General features: G+C 39.8%; 1 protein-coding gene across 1 annotated transcript; it reads right to left on the reverse strand.

Moving 5' to 3' along the window:
• Window positions 1–648: 648 nt before the first annotated feature.
• On the reverse strand, window positions 649–3,976 carry zgc:65894 (uncharacterized protein LOC335798 homolog). The gene is made up of 5 exons (XM_063884123.1): window positions 3,733–3,976; window positions 2,584–2,692; window positions 2,382–2,492; window positions 1,953–2,197; window positions 649–1,868 (listed from the first exon to the last, which is right to left on the reverse strand). Exons 1-5 carry the CDS (start codon window positions 3,787–3,789, stop codon window positions 1,056–1,058), a joined length of 1,335 nt encoding a protein of 444 aa, XP_063740193.1. The 5' UTR covers window positions 3,790–3,976; the 3' UTR covers window positions 649–1,055.
• Window positions 3,977–16,259: the final 12,283 nt, after the last annotated feature.

Raw genomic sequence — 16,259 nt, forward strand, 5'->3', positions numbered from 1 at the left:
TAATAAAACAAACCCTCATAAGCGGCTTGAGAAATAATCATGTTACAGTGTACAGTATTTGAGTCGACTTTAAACTTCACACACTGGTATGAATTGGGAAATAAAAAATAAAAGAAATTAGAGGTTCTGCTGAACTTTTATTTCTGTTTTCTTTTTTAAGTTCATTTCTAACTAACATTGTATGTACATTTAAATCTTGCTTTTCTAGTTGTTGTAGTAGTGCAGTGAGTCGTCTCCTCTTTAATGAGTTACCTTCTTGTCAAGAGACCTCAATGTGACTTCCTGGATAAATTAAAAAAGATATGTATTTTTAGATTTAGCATTTCTGAAGTAATTTGGAGATACAGGTTTCATATCCTCATCCTGCTAAGAGAGGCTCTAAACTCATAGATCTCTTTACTTCCTCCTAGTGGTGTTCAAGCAAAACTGCCTTATCATTAGATAATGCAGGGGTCCATTTTGGTTCCTACTGTGTCATCTAGAGTTTAACTTGATATTCTCTTTGGTCTATTTTAGTCAAAAGGGATCTATTTTTATTATTGTTTGTCAGCAGGACTTTATCAATCTACAACATATATTTACTCTTTATATTGTATCTAAAAATGCATTGAAATCCAAAATGTATCACACAGAAGAACATCAAACACATTTAACAGGAATAAAACATTTATTTCAATCAATGCCAATCTAGACAAGTGATCAAATTGAACATTGAAAGTTGAACAGTTTCATTGAATACTTGGCCCAGGTACGGTTTGGCTGATGGTGATGAAAGAGCATGAACAGAAAGCTACTGACAAAATACCACAAGCACAGCTGTGTTAGTTTCCTCTATATGAACTAAGAGGTTGGGGAGTCAATTTAGCCTTGTGAGTCCTACTCTGAGAGGAGGAAAGAGGAGAGGCAGAGAGAAAAGGGAACAGAAGGATAACAGGAAAAAGAGAAAAGGAAAATAGTACTGTGACTCCCTCAGAGCAGTTAGAGTGAATTCATATTTGGATGGTTGGATGGAATTATGAAGAGTGCAGTTGAGAAATGATGGGTGACTTTTCGCTTTAGGTCGCTTCTTCCTCTCCCTCCTCCTCAAACTCTCCCTCCTCAGCGGTGGCGTCCTGGTACTGCTGGTACTCGGACACCAAGTCGTTCATGTTGCTCTCCGCCTCAGTGAACTCCATCTCGTCCATGCCCTCTCCGGTGTACCAGTGGAGGAAGGCCTTGCGGCGGAACATGGCGGTGAACTGCTCGGAAATGCGCTTGAACAGCTCCTGGATGGCCGTGCTGTTCCCGATGAAGGTGGCAGCCATCTTGAGCCCGCGGGGTGGGATGTCGCACACGGCTGTCTTGACGTTGTTGGGGATCCATTCCACGAAGTAGCTGCTGTTCTTGTTCTGCACGTTCAGCATCTGCTCGTCCACCTCCTTCATGGACATGCGGCCGCGGAACACGGCAGCAACGGTGAGGTAGCGGCCGTGACGTGGGTCGCAGGCCGCCATCATGTTCTTGGCGTCGAACATCTGCTGTGTGAGTTCGGGCACAGAGAGGGCTCTGTACTGCTGGCTGCCTCTGCTGGTGAGGGGGGCGAAGCCGGGCATGAAGAAGTGCAGACGTGGGAAGGGCACCATGTTGACAGCTAGTTTGCGGAGGTCGGCGTTGAGCTGGCCTGGGAAACGTAGGCAAGTTGTTACCCCGCTCATGGTGGCAGACACCAGGTGATTGAGGTCTCCGTAAGTGGGTGTGGTGAGTTTAAGGGTGCGGAAGCAGATGTCATAGAGGGCCTCGTTGTCAATACAGTAAGTCTCGTCTGTATTCTCAACCAACTGGTGGACTGACAGGGTGGCATTGTAGGGCTCCACCACTGTGTCTGACACCTGTAGGCACAAAGCTCAAAGGTCAGGGAGGGAACAAAAACATAGAAGAGTAAAGAAACCTCCAATAAGCAACACATTTTGTACCTTAGGAGAGGGCACCACGCTGAAGGTGTTCATGATACGGTCCGGGTACTCCTCACGGATCTTGCTGATGAGCAGAGTTCCCATGCCAGAGCCGGTACCACCACCCAGGGAGTGTGTGAGCTGGAAACCCTGCAGGCAGTCGCAGCTCTCAGCCTCTTTCCTCACCACGTCCATGACTGAGTCCACCAGCTCGGCCCCCTCTGTGTAGTGGCCCTTTGCCCAGTTGTTACCGGCTCCACTCTGACCTGGAAAGAAAAAGGTTGATCCACGCTTTGAATATGCAGCCATATTTCTCCTGCTAAAAGGTCATCATTTAAACTTGAAATAGTCATCTTTAATGAAGACAACAACTCTCTCTAATATGCTTCCAATTAAAATGAGCTTTCAGTTTGTTCTAACCAACATATTTGTTTGTGGCTGATCATATACCGAAGACAAAGTTGTCGGGTCTGAAGATCTGTCCGAAGGGGCCTGAGCGGACAGAGTCCATAGTGCCTGGCTCCAGATCCACTAAGATGGCCCTAGGCACGTACTTCCCACCTAGATCACAAATGCATGTGTTACAAAAAAAATGTATCAGAAAAGATAGGACTGACTATAAGAACACCAAATTGTTTTAAAGGGTCCTGACCTGAAGCCTCATTATAGTAGACATTGATCCTGTCCAGCTGCAGGTCACTGTCTCCATGGTAAGTTCCTGTTGGGTCGATGCCATGCTCATCACTGATCACCTCCCAGAACTACAGGCAATGGGATGGATTAGACAGAAAAGCTTACATGATGCAGTACTGGTATTTCAATATCTTTAAATATGGTAGTGGAATAACCTACATTTATATTGCATTTAACAACCCACTGTAAACATTTGCTTGACAGGAAATGAATAGACAATTTCATTGAGTTAAGTCATTTGTAAAGCAAAACAATTCATAGACCAAATGATCCAACTATTGAAGGACCAAGGTAGGATTAAGTAGCATCTCGGGCCTTAAGGTGATGCGAAAAATGCAAAATTCCTTCTCCAGAGCCTGGATTGTCTGTTCTGAGCTTCTGAGAAAACATGACGACGCAACATTGCGCACTTGATGAAGAAGAGACACTATGACAAGCTTACTCAAAGCACAATGTTTTTTAGTACAAGGTGATTATACCCTTGGAATATTACATTTAATGCATCAAACTAAATCGTATATTTCTCCTTTAATTAAAAGACAAACAGATTCATTAACAAACGAATGACACTTGTGAAATACAGTCTCTGAATATTATTTGATATTTTTGGAAATTAATCAACCTCGAATTAATCTCTGGTTCACAGATACCTTCAGAAAATAAGATGTTTTAGATTTGAAATGAGGCTAAACCTATTTTTGGATACAGGGGTGTTACGTTGCAATACAACATGACCTATATAATTATGTGTGTGTTAAAAACTGCCAGTCCTCTTGGTGCATTTAATGTCTGAGCCACACCTTATCTCTCTGACACTGACACACGCACACGCACACGCATTTTGGTGTCTGTGATTTACTCAAAGGGGATCAGGGACAGCAGGGTATGTCTCTGCCTGCCACCGCCCATGGATCCAAAAGGATGCTATTGTGCGCTTCGTTCAGCCTTATACAACCCTTTCTCCTCCCCTGTGTTGACCTATTTAGACAACATGGCCCCATAACAGCCATGACATAAGATAACATGTAAAGCCTGACTTGAATCACATTAGAAAACCAGACCAGTTAACAGGTAGATATAACGGAGACGAATGTGCGCGTTTTCATACCTTTGCACCAATCTGGTTGCCGCACTGGCCGGCTTGCAGGTGCACGATCTCACGCATGTTGTGGCTGCGGTGTGTGAGGGGGTCTCACGGAGAAAGAGGGGATGAAGATGCTCCGGTTCTTGTTCTGTTCGGTGCTGGTCCTCCCGGTGCAGTCGACTGTCTCTAGCTGAATGACTGCGTAGTGGACTCTCAGTCTCGCCCTTCTTTTCGTCCGCGCTTGCGCACATCATCCCGGTGCTGCAGCATGACGTCATCTCCATGGCAACGGGAACCGGAGCCGACCAGAAAATCTGCCTCTTCCCGTGCTGGAGACCGGCCTGCACGTGGGATTGGCATGGATGTGAGATAAAACTGGAAGGATAAACACCCGAGATTAACTTTGTTCTTAGAGCTGGATTCACCAGGTTAACTGTCTGCTGCTCACACCAGCATGTCAAGTGGTGTTATAATGGCACTGAGTGTGATGGTAGGCCATTATTGTAAATCTTCTGCAAACATGCAATTTTATCAAGATAATATCTCATTTTTGCAGGTTGCATTGTCTTTATCGCACGACCTGAGCACTGCTGTGCCATTTCCTTGAGAAGAATAAATCCTTTTGGCATGAGATGGATGCACTTCAGATTGCAGAGACGTGCATAGCTGATGTCAACCCATGTATCAAAGACATTCATTTTATGCCCTATTTGTTATTTGCCATACTATATTAGATAGCGTATGTGTTTTCTACTGCTTTCTGCTGTGAATATGAACTTGTCCTGAGGATTTCAATCAGGAAGTCCAATATTATCTTATTTTATGAGTATCAGATGATAAGACACATTTACATGCACACATGGTATACCACAAGTCCAACTATGGCTTTTGTAGAATCATATTTGTGATGCAACGTTTGCACGTATGATAGAAAAAAACTTGCTCTGTCATTGTGGCTGTGGCTCAAAAATGTGCTGTTGGGCCCATTTCCAAACCCTCCTGATGTCCTCTGTGAATTGCACATGTCCATGTTTTGTATTCGTCAAACAAACTCAATCAATGGTTTGACCCTCCTGTGACAATCAGGGTCAAACTAGGACCCTAGGAAAAATACTTTTTATTAGACTTCTTCTGCTTGCCTTAATAAGTGCAATAAACATTAAGAATGAAAATGGTTCATGTTTGCAACCCCCCCTCCATGTCTATATCACAGAGATTGTATTTGGGTCAATTGGAAAGTGGAGGCTAAATTGGGTCAGAAGTGCAAATGTGATACACACACACACACACACACACACACACACACACACACACACACACACACACACACACACACACACACACACACACACACACACACTCACACACACAAACACACACGGAAGTTCAAATGTGAGACATGGGAAAACTCCTCTCACACTGGGAGTACAACATCACACTCTGCTTGCATGTGCAGTATACTCACTCTCAGAGCAGACACAAGTGAAAGGAGAACAGCCCTGGGATATCTGGAACCCATCCTTGATTATGACCATGACAGTGAAATAGAGGAGAACGTGTCTAATGATGATGACCATCTTAAGGTTAATTCTGATAGTGAAGATTCTGAAACTGCTATTCCTCCAAATTAGACATTCATGTCAAAAAAATGTAAAATACCGTCGTCCTTATCCCCCATAAACGCCAGGCAGTGCCAGGGCCCACCAGGATGGCAGTGACTTATGTCACAGACATCAAGTCTGCTTTTGAGCTGATCATTCCCAATTCAGTACAGAATATCCTTTTAGATATCTGGAATCTGGAAGGGGGACGTGTGTCTGGGGAGGAATGAAAGGAAGTGGACGAAATGCATTTACAAGCGTAATTGGGTCCCCTCCTCCTGACTGGGGTCTACAAGTCCAAGGATGTTTCAACAGCCAGCCTGAGGGATACAGACACAGACTGGAACATATTTCAAGCCAAAATGTCTTAAACAAAAGTGTTTAATTACTTTCAATGTATTCCACATATGTATATATTTCACATCCTCAAATCTTTATTGTTGTTACTGTAAATATTCTTCTCTCTTTTTGCACTATTTTATTTATCTTATTTGCACCATGTATGTGGAGTTGTTGGAGGAGCACGCGACATAAGATTTTCATTGCCAACATATACGCTGTATCTGCTGTGCATATGACAAATAAAACCTTGAAACCTTGAAACCTTGAAACCTTGAAACCTCTGGGGACCTTTCACATTTTCTCCAGAGTAATCCGATTTTAAAGTCATGAAACAAGAGATGGCAGACGTAAGAGAGACAAACTGGCAGCTATTAGGACAGTGTGGGACAAGTGGGAAGAGCGGCTTCCACTACTCTATAACCCAGCATCTAACGTCACAGGGACGATAGGCTGGTGGCATTCAGAGGTCCCTGCCCGTTTAAGCAATACATGCCTTCCAAACCAGCAAAATATGGTATAAAAATATGAGCAGCATGTGATGCAAACTCCAGCTATGCACTGAACCTTCAGGTTTACACTGGAAAGCCGGTTGGAGGAGCCCCAAAGAGGAATCAGGGCATGAGGGTTGTGCTCGACATTGCACAGGGGTCTCAACATAACCCGTGATCATTTCCTTACACCCTACAACCTGGGTCAGGAGCTCCTAAAGAAAAAGCTCACAATGGTTGGAACTGTCTGAAAGAGCAGAACTGAACCTGACTGAATTGCCAGTGATCAAGAACAGGGCCCCTCAATCTTCCAAGTTTCTTGTCATAGACACCACAACCCTAGCGTCTTACTGCCCCGAAAAAAAGGAAAAAATGTATTGCTCATGAGCAGTCTCCATAAGTGTAATGAAATCAGCACCATTTTATAACATGATTGATATACAGCTCCGGAAAAAATTAAGAGACCACTCCAAATTTTTCTTAAATCTTTATCTCATGTATGGCAGTCATTTCAGTGTCTATTGAATTTCAACACAGGCAAAAAATGTCAGTAGTTTATAGAATACAATTTAAAAAAATGTTTAACTCAAAAACATACCTATAAATAATAAACAAAAGAAAATGATAATGCTGAAGTGGTCTCTTAACTTTTTCCACGGCTGTATAAGCCTACAATGCCTATTTCATCTTCACGGACATCTTCACTGAGTGGAACAGTAATAAGCTCTACAAAAGGAGCCTGTTCCTAGAGGAGCTGGGAGATGTAGGAACAATCTTTATTCATTGTGAGCAGCGCCTGTCTTCGTAGCAATGAATAAAGATCGTTCCTACATCTCCATGTAAATGGTTCTTAGTATGCACTTAGATCAGCAAAAACACAGCATCATTATCATCATCTTTCTAGGTTGCTGCTGTGGGAAAAAAGGAAGAGGAAGATCTGCCAGGTGTGTGAGCCGTCTGATGGCACCAAGACTAGCACGACATGTGTGTCATTTGCAATATACTTATCCACAAGCACACAGTGACAACATGTGCCTTCTGTGCTGTGTAGATACGGACACACACATATCTCTGGAAAGCTTACTTTCAATAAAAATACTTATGACTTATTTGGCCTGAATTTAAGTCAATGGGTCAATTTCACCCTGAACAGAAGATCTGTCTCATCTCTATTTATCAATATCAAATTAAAATTAAAAAAATATTTTAAAAAATGTCATGCTATGCAACACTCATGTATTTTATATCTGCTTTTTTAAATTATTAACAGGTACCAACAATGTACAAATGAAAAAAAATAAGGATTTAGGCTTCTAAAAAAAGTTTTTGTATAAATAAACTCAGGAATATTTGGCTATTACAGAAAACTAATATAACATCATGTTTGGGATGCAACGTTTGGCCGAGTTAGAGCTCTTCATTGTGGCTGTGGCTCAGAAATGTGCTGTTGGGCACATTTCCAACCCCTCCCAATGTCCTCTGTTAATGCGCATGTCCATGATCAGTATTTGTCAAATGAAATTGGTCCTGAGCAAGGACGACTGCGATCAATGGGCTAACAGGTCTAGTCCTCAATGTCTTGTGAAAATTATTATATTTAAGGGTTACAGGCGTAAAAAAATTGGAGAAACGTATAGCAGCAACATAAAACAATATTAAGAGTAATCCAGAGAATTCTGTTTTACTCCCCGATAGTCGACAGAACTGTAACAGGACTAAAAAAACAACCTGAAATGTGTTTCACACACACACACACACACACACACACACACACACACACACACACACACACACACACACACACACACACACACACACACACACACACACACACACACACACACACACACACACACAACATTTTAGGATGTTTTCGAGTCCTGTTGCAGATTCTGTTGGAGTGCAATGTCCTGTCTCAGCCAGTAGAGGGAGACAGACACTGCTTATCTTTCAGTCAATCTATTGATTAATCTATTAGATTATTACTTTTTTTTTATTACTAGCTGAGTTGAGGAGTTTCTATCAGTTTAAATCACTGCTCCAACGCTTTGTTATCATCACACTTTGTTTAAACTTATTATATGCTTATGTAAACGAAAACACATTCAGATGTGATACTGTCTACGGATTATTTCCTAGATTCACTTTTTGGTCCATAAAATGTTATAAAATAGGTTTCTGAAAGTCAAAGTTAATGTCTTGTCATGTTTTGGGTTGTTTGTCCAAATCCTTAAGGTTTTCAGTTTATCATGATCAAACAGAAACAAATGCAGATCGTTTCTATATCTGAGAGGCTGAATCTTGCTTTTATCTGCCATATTTTCATATAAAATTACTTTAAGGAATCATAGATTATCAAAATAGATTTTGCAGAATTCTTTCTGTTGATGAACTCATTTACTTGAAGACTAATCATTGCAGTTATAATCTAAAGGCTGACATCTTATGCTTGTTGCGAGAAAAACAAATGACCTCAGGAAGCAACTTGTTGTTTGTTGTGTACTGTTGCCCATAGAGACCGGAGTGTGAAAACAGAGACTGGAAGGAAGTGAGGAATGAAGAACAATGAGATAGACGCAAAGAAGATGGCATTCCCTTACTTTCTTGCAGCCGTCCCAAAAAAAAGTAGTAAGGAGGGGAAATCCAACCACAAGTGATCACTTACTGAACAGCAGTTGTTTATAAGCCTAAACCTGAAATAGTCTAGATACACAGCATCTGGATTCATGATCTATTACTATCTTCACCTTACCTCACATGACCTTGGGTTATATCCGGTCAATAACTGCACAGTATCCAGTCTGTTCTGCAGCCAGCCCCTGGAATTTGTTGACACTGAGCCAATAGTTATCTGTCTGGAGGTGTTAAGTCACAAGCCTGACCTGTTTTTCATTCTCAAAATAAATAAAAAGGGGAGAGGTGGTGTGCCATCATTAATAGAACACACATACAGTGATCTTAAAGTGCCACGGAAGTAACATTGTGCCTTTTTTTTAAGCAATTTTTGAGTTGGCACAATATGTTGAAGGTATTGAAGTGCCTTCTGAAAAGATATCATTTGAGCCTTTGAGCTGCCTTTGAAGTTTCTTTGAAATGTTATAGCATCATTGATTTTTTTTTGTTTTTTTGGCCACAGTATTGCAAGGGGTAAACTAAAACATGTACTAGGTTGCCCTTCAATCCAGCTTTAACATATTGTGGGCCTAAATGATGCCATCTACTGGCTATTTCATGCACCCTCTTCAGGTCAGGAGGTCACCACAGCGTGTCTAAGTGGAACATTTCTATTGGTTGATTTTAAATGGCCGCTGGTCCATGAGATCTGTTTGACCCCCTGATCAAGGCTTGATGCTGAGTTGTGTGTGGAGTTTGTACATGACCCACATGCAGCAGAGCCTATTATCATCAGTTTAATGTGGATTGAACTGTCGCTTTTCATTGCTTTGACACATTATACACTTAGCGACTACATCTTTCACAATCAAGTGTTTTCTCAATCAAACTCCACTACCAGTATATTTACACTCCAACTTGGTGGTGTCACATCTAAATACTATTGTCAAAACTGTAAAATGTACAAACTGAAACACATGAGTCTTATTTATTTAAATTATCTTATCTAAAATGTGTTTAATTTTGCCACGTTTACATCTTCTACGGAAATCGTGCTCCAGGTAAGGAATGGGGGCAGGTGACATGAAACCCAGTGGTTTACAGCCAATCGCAGGACAGTGTCAATTATCCTTCCAACTTACATCTCTTCCAACACACAAGAGGATTTTTTTCCCTCATGATGGTGGAAAGGTTTATGACCAATGTCCACATGATCAACATCTTGGACGCAGTAAATGCTGACTGTCTGGACACATCTGCAAAAGATTGGTCCAGAGTAGAATCAGGAATGTAAAAAGATGTTTCCCATGCGTATTGCAAAACAAAAATTGATGTTGAGAGTTCTTGGCCAAATGCAGAGGGCCAGGTTGGCTTATATTTTAAATCTGTAGTAATGGTAATGGGAAGTAAATATGTATCGGTTTTATAGTCTAGATTTACTTCATTCTTATTGTGTTCATATGGAATCAAAGCCTATATTTCTGAATGGTTTCTGTAATATTTCCAAAGAAAGAAAGAAAGACAGATTGGGATTGCTGGGATGGTGGCCAACAGCGGCCACTTAGTAGATAGCCTAACAGTACTCCAGCCATGATCACTGTAGCAATACCTGCTCTCCACTGAAGGGCGATAGAGATCTTCTATCCTACCATTATTGTCCCTGGTAGCTTTACTTGCTCCATGAAGAATACTATCAAATTATTATATATATATTATATAATATATTATTATTATAACTTCATGCAAATTATAATTATACATTGCAAGTCCCAATATCGCCTGTAAAATGAAATCCTGTGTGATTGCGCTACTAGTTATATTTTTTATCACAACATATAGCCAGAGGTGTAAAGTAACAAAGTATTGTACTTAAGTACACAGCAAATTTGAGATCTAAAATTCAACACCCATATAGTTAATTATATCACTATGAAAGAGTTCATGTGGAAACCACCAGCAATGTGTTAAATTAACACTTTCTAAAGTGTTGACAATACTACTACCAACACTAAGAGTGTAAGATGTGAACACCAACACTGAACACCAACACCAGTAAGAACAACACTAACAGTGTTGGCTAAAGCTTTGATTTTACACTGTCCTGGTGTAGAGTAAAACTACAGTAGTGATTCATGTTCTCCCATCTAACACCTTTAAGAATTAGAAATGTACACTGAGCTAGTGTTGAATGCACATTATACTGGTGTTGCATTTTGCATTAGCCTCAACCCTCTGGGAGTTCAAAATGAATACTAATCTAGTGTCAAATGTAGTGTATTGGTATTATGATGTACAACAAACTGGTGTTAAAAGTTACAATGAGAAATAAATCATTCCACATATCAGCATAAAGTGCTTTATTTGAATGGTGGCATGTCTGTTGAAATTGACAAATTCTCACAATATTCAATTAAACAAACATTTCAATTATTAATTACTCAAAGTATTTAAATGTGTTGCTACTTTGTACTTTTACCCCACTACAATTCAGAGGTACTTTTACAGCACACCATTTATTTAATATATTTAGTTACTTTGCAGATTTGGATTAAAGATGTGAAATATAATCAACTCTTAAATCAGACTTTAGACACCTGGAGTAACTTCACAAAGCTACCCTGCAGTATACAAAATCAATAAAACTAGCTGCACCTTTACCAGCTTTGATAACAAATGGCTATACAGTATTCTGATGAAAATAAATAAATATATAAATAAAATAAAACATATAACATGTCTTACATATTACAAGTGGGTATATTGTGTGGCTTCTTAGATCATATATTTATTTATTTATTTTATATTTATATCCCTGACAGTTCCTAGAAGGGCCTTAATGAAACCATGAGATTAGAGAAGGTTATAGAGAATACAGCGAAGTACAGAAAAAAAACCATTAAAGTAATTACATTTGAAATGTCTGCAATTATACTCTTTCTTAGGCATAAATTATAGGTCTCAGATATGGAAAAAACATGTCCCCGAAGTGTTTTGCTCAAAATACCAAACAGATCAAGCATTTTTGCATGCCCCAGATACCTCTGTTTCAGCCGTGTTTTCGAAAGTGCTGATTCTGTCTGTAGCTTTAAATGCTAATGAGCTGCTGCTGGCCACGGCCGTCTGAGGAAGTGTTTGTGACTCTCCGCTTCCCCGGCATGGCCAACCCGCACGAGCGTCATGTTACCATGCTTACGGTGAATACGAGAGGAGAAAAGGAGACATGTCTGCCCACACAAATGCAGCTGTTCAAGCTTATTATGAACATGATCCTGACTATGACACTGAAGAAGACGAGGTTTTGGTGGAAGTACAAACATTTTAGTTGCAGCAGGACATTTCTGAATGGTTAGTTGACACACTTTTGTCACTATTTACCTATTTTCATACTTGTACTTAAAATGAATCTAGCCACTGATGCTTGATTTTTTCCGAAGATGGGATTGCATGCATCACCTTGTCCCGATTGTTGCAGCCAACAACAGCACAACGTTTGACTGCCTTATGCCAAGTGCACACTACACAATTTTTATCCAATCGGCCGCTCCCATTTTGGAGCTAGGGGACGAATCGGCATTAAATCAGCGCTTAAAGTCAGTGTTTGATCGCTATGTGTGAACTGCTCAAGAGCGAGGTGAGAGACCCACTTTGTGAGCCTCTTACACACCGGGGACACATATTTGTGTATAAAAGACATCAAAAAGTGCATTTTGCATGATAGGTGACCTTTAAAGCTAGACATGACCACAGGTTTGCATCTCAATATATCTTACTGCCATTCCTTCAATTTGCTCTGTGGATAATTAACCATTCCGAGAAATAATTGGGATCACATAAGGAAAAAAACTCTTTGGCTGCTTTACCTTTAAAATATGCTGATGAAAACTGCAACCTCTGGATGTCCCTTTTATCTCAATTTTCAATAATAACATATCTAAATTACATATTTTTTAGAAGGAATACATTTATGGATTTCCAATGCCTGAGGAGGACAGTGGAGCAATTAAAAATCTCCACACACACACACACACACACACACACACACACACACACACACACACACACACACACACACACACACACACACACACACACACACACACACACTTCACTCTGCTACTGAGATTACCTCATCATTTTCCCTGGGAGGATATGAAGTGTGCAGAGCATATTATCCTTCTTTAAGTACATATCCGGATGTCATATATTCAAAACGCTCTATTAAACCCACAACGCCTCAGGTCACATCCCCCTATAGTGTCAAACTGCTTACTCTCTCAGCCTCCCACATCACTGCTGTGACCATCGTCTGTGCATCGCCTGCTATACATCTGTCCACCCTTCCAACCATTTTCACTCAGTGTGCTTCGTTACAGTAAATGTCACCATCGAAACCACACACACATACGCACACTTCCTTATGATTTCTCACTGCTCATAAATATCATGGTTATTTAAAATATGTTACACTGAGTTGAACACGTTACCAGCAGTTTGTCATTTTATGCAAGAGCTGGCAGATACATTGCCCCTCATTAATGAGGGTCATAAAAACCACCCGGCCTGACGGAAACACCAAGATCACTGAGGAGGGTGATCAGCACTTTGGAAGGACACACACACACACACACACACACACACACACACACACACACACACACACACACACACACACACACACACACACACACACACACACACACACACACACACACACACACTGAGGAAAAAGTAAAAATCTGTTAAAAAACTGACAAAACTGAAGACTGGAAGGGCAGAAATAAGGACAACCTGATTAGCTAATGTATTATGTTTCTGAGAGGTATCAAAACCATCAAAACTTCATGCAACTAAGTTTTATTGGACTGATTTATTGATCCGTTGCTGTTACAGAAGGTGAATACAAGTTAAGTGAGGAATGAATTAGGGGAGTAAAAGCCTGCAAAAATCTCTCAATTTACAGTGTATATAACTGAGAAGGATAGGAACAGGGGAAGTGATGATTTTGGCTGTTGGCCATTGTTGCTAATCAATATGAGGGTTTAGGCAAAGACTGAGGAAGTTGGAAGAAGGAAAGATAACTGTGCTGCATGCACATGTCTTAGGGAAGATTTCCTCTCCATCTTTACATAATGAGCCTTCTTGTTTTTCATCCAAGAAAATGAAAAAAAGTAACCACAAATTTAGCTCACATATCTGTCACAGAATATCCTTCAGAAAATATAAGTATCAAAAATATGACAAAAGAGAATGAATGACTGTTTCACTTTTTATTTATTGAATTTCATATGATGATATGTACTTTGTGATTACATTTTTTAGTACAGTTGATATCAAAGTTACCTTCCCTTTTATATCTTGAGATGTTTTTGGCCATTGGGGGAAAACAATGCACATTAATGAGAAGCGCTGCTTTCTGGCAATATCAGATTTTTTAAAGATTTCTTTTATCAGTAATGAGATGTGCAATTGTTTTTTAAGGCATGTATGTCATGAGTTTTAGCCTGAAACATATTTTCCTATCTTTCTAATACATTTTGATTTGCAATATAGAATAACATATACTAAAGTCCTGTTTCTTGTGAACTCTGATAAATGAGTTGATTTAGTTTGAAGATAAATTCTAATGGGTCACATGTAGACTACGTTGTTTTTTATATGCATACTGTATACTTAAACATAAAAAATGTATCTTGCAATGGGATTAGCAGCAGCTCCAAATCGAGCCAGTTACACAAAGTTGGGATTGTAATGTATAAATGATTGCCTTCTGACTTTCTTTTTATGGTGAGTGAATACTCCAAAGCCTATTCAGGTATAGCATACTGTGCTTGACGAGAGCAGTGCTGCAATCTCATGGTGATGCCGATGGACAAGGTTGATAAGCTGGAGTAATGCCAAACAGGTGGCATTTATTAACAATAGGTTTAATAAAACAAAGCACCACATCACACAGAATAATGAAAATACCATAAATACAGGATCTTTAAGTTACTTTTGATATTACTGCACACCAATTACAATGTAATGCCATTTACAGCAGAACTATCTTACCTATTTTCTTATACCTTAACAGTGTCCAGACCCTACCTGCTCAGAGGACATCATTAGGCACACCTGTTTGCACTTACCTTAATCAAGCTGTCAAAACAACAACATCCAAGGCTTGACTAAATTAAATGAACCCATTAAATACTGACTAAACTAAACAAGGTTGTGCGATTTCTGTAACTTCACTTGACACACAAACACTATACTTTTTTTGTGGTACATGGGCTACTTTAAAGGGAGATGCCCAACCTTTTTCAATTAGCAAAACGTTCAAATCCTTTGCTGTTTTGGAGACAGTGACCATGCCTGAGTTTTCTAGCAATTGCTTGATTCTTGTACTTTTTAAGAATTCCCTGTGTTATTGCTTCATGAGAGGAAAGCGGAGCACCTGAGAGGAACAATAAACATATGCACAACCCTCATTATCAATTCCAGTGCTGATAGGCCTTTAAACCACTCAGCCACCATGCTGCCATTATTACCTAATGGGTTTTCTGTTTATCTATTGACCACCTGTTTGTTATTCTGGAAGTTGTTTGAGCCTTGGTAAGCCAATCGTAATTTGTGGCTCACCACTCTTACTTCATCAAGGAGAAGTACCAAGAGAATTAGTGCTAAAATTATTTTGGAACTTTCTTTGTTAATGCCATTGCATGTTGTTCACTGATATCACTAAACTAATTGTTTATATTCTTCCCTGTCTGTTTCTCTTCTTACAACACACAACTCCACTTTCTACAGCATTACACAGACAAAGCAATCCCATATGCGTTAAGAAATCAGTTTCTCTGCCTGCGCTTTGAGATACAGGGTTTTTCAAATCAGTCGAGTTACTGAGAGAAGAAACCAAAACCCTGAATCACAAGTGAAATTCACATTAAGAATATTTATAACAAACTGCAAATTATAATAATTACCCCCTTTAGGATCAAAAACAATGAAATTAGCATTTAAATAAACCATCTAAATTAATTATATTATGAAATATGTCTCAAAGGAGCAGTTTGTATTCAGATCTCAGCACTTCCTCTCTTTTATTCACCTCCCCCCTTCTCTCACTTCTCTCTTTCTCAAACACTTTGTTAAGAGGCTTTTAAATTAAGTTTTTCAATAAAGAAGAAAAAGGTCTCTCTCCATCTATTTTATTACTTCTTCCCTCCTCCTCCTTTCCACTTATTATCCTTGGTCGAGTTCTTAACAGGACCTTGCATATCCCTGAGGATGGAGATTGAGGAAGTATACACAGTAAGAAAGAGACAGGAGCCATCTTAGTGTGAAACAAATGAAATAATTCAAACATGTCTTCACTTTTCAAAGAGTGAACTTTAGGCACCAACATATCAAACTTTGACGCAGGTAATCCTCCAGTGCCAGTTAAGCACGTCTAGGGTTCCACAAGTGGCCTTTGTAACTAGAGTGATGGACGAAGTCAGGGGATGTAACATAAAGAGCTACACGT

The sequence above is a fragment of the Eleginops maclovinus genome, chromosome 5, assembly GCF_036324505.1.
Source record: "Eleginops maclovinus isolate JMC-PN-2008 ecotype Puerto Natales chromosome 5, JC_Emac_rtc_rv5, whole genome shotgun sequence".
In the NCBI taxonomy this organism is placed as follows: Eukaryota; Metazoa; Chordata; class Actinopteri; order Perciformes; family Eleginopidae; genus Eleginops; species Eleginops maclovinus.